Here is a 2,168-nt window from a genome sequence, read left to right as displayed (position 1 = left end):
TTTATTACTCAATGTGCGAACCCCTGCGAAATACAGAATCAGTTAATAACTGGAACTCAATGTAAGCACATAGTGCTGATAAATAATTAAAATTATATTTTTTTATAAATATTACCATCGAATTGGTTAATTTATATAACTAACAATCGTATAAAAACGACTTTAATATTACAATAACTATAATCAATCGAATGTAGTGCATTTAATTTTTAAAAACTGCTAAGCACAGTCATTCTCGCACGTACACACATATATATGTATGTATATACACCCACATTGAGCCGAAGATGACTGTACATTTTTTTGGTATCTTTTGTCTTATCTTAGTGTTTCCGCTGTCTGTGGTGATAATTCTTTGTCTGGTGAACGATTAAAAATATGCTCATAATGCGTATAATCCTGATTTTGCTGCTCCAATTTTGTGGGCTGAACGCAAACTCAGCCGAAGATCAGCCACAATTGGGCTACATCCCTCTGGATGGAGCCCGTGAGCTGTCGGCCCAATGTCAGCGGAATGCCGTCTGCGACATGTCGCTAAAGCGCTGCGTATGCAAGGAACACTTTGAGCAGCACCAGGGCAACTGCCTGGCGCTTCTGGGTGAGTGTCTTCGAAATTAGCATCCTTCCAGCATTCAAACTAATGTCCAACATCCGTGTACAGATTTGAGCTGCAGCAACAATAAGCAATGCCCCGGCACTTCAATTTGCCTGCCACAGGCTATGAAGTGCGCCTGTATTCTGGATTATGTGCCCAATCACAATATGACCTCCTGCTTGACGGACACCTTTCCCGAGCCGCTTGTGCCATATGGCGCTAACTGCAGCCGTACGGAGGACTGCCAGTGGAATCAGCTGGATGTGGAGGGCCGGGTGCAAGACTCTCGTGCCACATGCGCAGCTAATCCGCTATATAAACCACTCACGCAACTAGTGCTAATTATTTGCCTTTATTTTATATACTAGCGGGTCTTGGCCCTTTTCCGTTGAATGTTTTGGGCTTAAAATTTTAGATATTACCTTTCCACTAAGTACACGCTCGTGGAAAGTTGAAATCTACCCATCTTGATGATCACTTTTTTTTAAAAATAAGTTTAAAGTGCATCAAATAAAGAACCAAATGTTGGAATCAGAGATTTCTGCCCTTGTGGTAAGAATCTTGAGCCCGAAAAAAAACTTGCTCTTAGCATCGGGATTGCTAGAGTACTAGCGGTCCGCACTGCGTAATATGAGCCTGAGTCAATAAACTCAAGTGGCTCTGCGCTTTTGGCTTTATGTTTGTTATTGTATGCAACAAAGTGTCGCATACTTATGTATTTAAATACAAGGTGATATTTAATGCATATACACACTACAATAGATTGGCAAAAAATTACTGCCTATAGGCCTATAGGCCTTAAGTGCAAAAAGCTGTTAATACAAAATTAGCTCTTATTGCAGCGAATAGAAAATTCCAGGCAGCTATCTTGCCGAAGTAGTAGTATAAAATCATGTGCATGTGGAAGCATAAGTAGTTTGAATATGTTGGCGCCGTGGCGGCGTGTGCTAGAAATGTATGTGAGAATTGTATTGAGTTTGTGTTAGTGCGTATTTGGGTATTTCCCCAGAATCGCAAGTACATTGCGATATTGCGTCAGCCTGTTTGTGTGTCTGTTTTGTTGTCTGTTTTACTATGTAGTTTGGGAAAGTCCCGTTTTGGCGGGCGACAGCGTCTGTAGCTGTCGCCGAGTGTGGTTCGGTAGAAAGGCACGAGAAAAAGGGAAGACACAAAGTCAGTTGTGTTTAGGATCCCGGTGCGACCGAAACTCGCTGCGCCTAAAACGATGGCAACTAATAACGGAAATAATGACGCTGCAACATGCATTTAATATTCATTAAATGACTGCTATTTTCTGATTTTTTTGATACTTTTTGAATTCTATAAAACTACAAAAAAAACCTGACGCCACTCAGAGGCCAATCCGTCACGCCACGCGGTGTGGCTCTATCCCATTGAGTAATAAAGAGTAAAATAAATAAACTCAATGTTTACAACTCTATGGGCTCGATCCACTGCTCATTAACTTTGAAACGATAAAAAAAATTAAAAAAAAAGCTCAGAGTGACTATTCAGCCCTGTCTCTATTCAATGACATAGGGTATAAAAAGAACTAGTTACTGTCGAAAAGTGA

The 2,168-nt window shown here is 40.7% G+C and overlaps 1 protein-coding gene across 1 annotated transcript; it reads left to right on the top strand.

Annotated features, from left to right (window-relative positions):
* The first annotated feature begins 387 nt into the window (after nucleotides 1–387).
* Nucleotides 388–1,018, top strand: LOC135439591 (uncharacterized). The gene is made up of 2 exons (XM_064698324.1): nucleotides 388–598; nucleotides 662–1,018. Exons 1-2 carry the CDS (start codon nucleotides 388–390, stop codon nucleotides 961–963), a joined length of 513 nt encoding a protein of 170 aa, XP_064554394.1. The 3' UTR covers nucleotides 964–1,018.
* Nucleotides 1,019–2,168: the final 1,150 nt, after the last annotated feature.

Source organism: Drosophila montana, unplaced genomic scaffold, assembly GCF_035044405.1.
Source record: "Drosophila montana isolate Dmon_TW-CO22-7 unplaced genomic scaffold, ASM3504440v1 contig_559_1, whole genome shotgun sequence".
Taxonomy (NCBI): Eukaryota; Metazoa; Arthropoda; class Insecta; order Diptera; family Drosophilidae; genus Drosophila; species Drosophila montana.
Note: the sequence above shows the minus strand (reverse complement) of the source record. Positions and strands in the feature narration are given on the sequence as shown.